We start from the raw sequence: 1,647 nt of genomic DNA, 5'->3' as shown, positions 1-1,647 counted from the left end.
AACAACAACAACAACTGGCAGTCCACGGTATATTCAATATTCTTTGGTATATTCAACACCACAATTCCAAAGTGTCACTTCTTCTCTGGTGTTCCTTTTATCTACTTGATATATTAAGGTTCGGCATGAGATTGAATATACACCCGCTCCTCACTTATCAACATGGTTAGGTTCCAAAGAACAGGTTACTATGGGAAAATCAGTGTTATGCGAAAATAGAGGTGTTTTGTCTTGTTTTGTTTTTGCTTCCTGTTTTCACATCATCCATTTGTCAGATTTTTTTTTATTTACAAAATATGATCATAGAAATAATAACTCTTAAGATTACTGGTGAGCTTATAACTAAAGGGTCCAGTTATGGATTATTCCTGTGCAGAGAAGGAAGCTTGGAGGAAACAAAGCGGAATAAAGCCACGCTGTGTGACTAGAGGCCCCCTGGCTTAATCACTTCACCTTCCTCCTATGCATGGGTCAGAGCTTACCTCCAGGAGCCACCTCCTGGACTCAATTCCCACCCCTGCAAAAACCGCTCTGCCGTCTAAGTCTGGCAAGTCATGGAGGCTCAGGGCTTTAAGAAAGGGCGTTTAGAGCCTGGCTCACACCCAGCTCCACAGAGACCCACTTTAGGATGTCATCTAACTCACACACATTTCTCCCAAGTACCCACACCAATGCCTCTTTCTTTCCTCCCTTCCTACCTCACAGCAATATTGAACTGTAGGGCCATAGGCCGCATAGGAGCTGGGAACTCAGAACAGGGGCCCACTGGCATGGTGCTGCCTCTGTGACTGCCTGGAGGGCATGGAGAAGGCCCCCTCGTGTGGCAGGTGGACAGGGTAAGCAGGAAGGAGAGGAGGCAGCCCAGCTTCCCAGAAGCCACCTGATGACCTTCCTCAAGGGCACACACACTCTACAGCTATTGCCACCATGCCAGCCACCTCATTCACGCATCAAATAGATTTTTTACTATTGTCATAATTCAAACTGTCAGATAACATCTAGGTAAGTAAGGAGTAGGTGTAAATCAAAGTGCTCTGTTGTTAACAAAACACTAAAAAGCAATGATCTATTCCAATCCACCATTTTAAAGACAAAGAAACAAGTCTTGGTTTAGAGGTCCACCAACCCATCTAAGATCACACCTCTGAGTAAACAAAAATCAGGGCTCCTGACACCTAACCCAGGGATCTTTCCATTATACCACTTCATGCAAGGATAAAAAAAAAAAAAAAAAACTTATTGCCATTGAGTCGAATCTGATGCATAGCGACCCCTCCTTTGTTTTCTGAGGCAGTATCACTACAGAAGTAGATTGCCCAACCTTCCTTCTGAGGAATGGCTGGTGGGTTTGAACCGCCAGCCTTCTCATTAGCAGTCAAATGCCTTAGACACTACACTACCAGACATCAAAATGTCCACCAGAACCAGCTTCACAACCCAGATTTTCCCCATGTAAATTTAGACCTATGAATTCACATCCCTAAACTCACCATAATTTCTCTCTGTTCTTCCAGATTCTTCAAAAAATTTGAAAATTCACGTAAGGAAGCATCTGTAAAGACAAAGAAATTATTACTTGGTAGCCAAAGCACAGGGAAGCAAAGCCACACCTCATTGTTACATACCTATACAGCGTTCATCATCAGT

At 43.5% G+C, this 1,647-nt stretch overlaps 1 protein-coding gene across 1 annotated transcript in view; it reads right to left on the bottom strand.

The window, feature by feature from the left end:
• Nucleotides 1-1,647, bottom strand: part of ARHGAP10 (Rho GTPase activating protein 10) — a 483,946-nt gene that overhangs the window by 341,229 nt on the left and 141,070 nt on the right. Inside the window, exons 6-7 of the mRNA XM_007953807.1 lie at nt 1,626-1,647; nt 1,491-1,552 (exon numbers count right to left, since the gene is read on the bottom strand). The exon at nt 1,626-1,647 is cut by the window's right edge and continues 1 nt beyond it. Of these exons, the coding sequence (XP_007951998.1) occupies nt 1,491-1,552; nt 1,626-1,647 (84 nt within the window). The remainder of the gene's footprint in view (nt 1-1,490; nt 1,553-1,625) is intronic.

The sequence above is a fragment of the Orycteropus afer genome, unplaced genomic scaffold (assembly GCF_000298275.1).
Source record: "Orycteropus afer afer isolate SDZICR_OR568_19922 unplaced genomic scaffold, OryAfe1.0 scaffold00415, whole genome shotgun sequence".
Classification (NCBI taxonomy): Eukaryota; Metazoa; Chordata; class Mammalia; order Tubulidentata; family Orycteropodidae; genus Orycteropus; species Orycteropus afer.
Note: the sequence above shows the minus strand (reverse complement) of the source record. Positions and strands in the feature narration are given on the sequence as shown.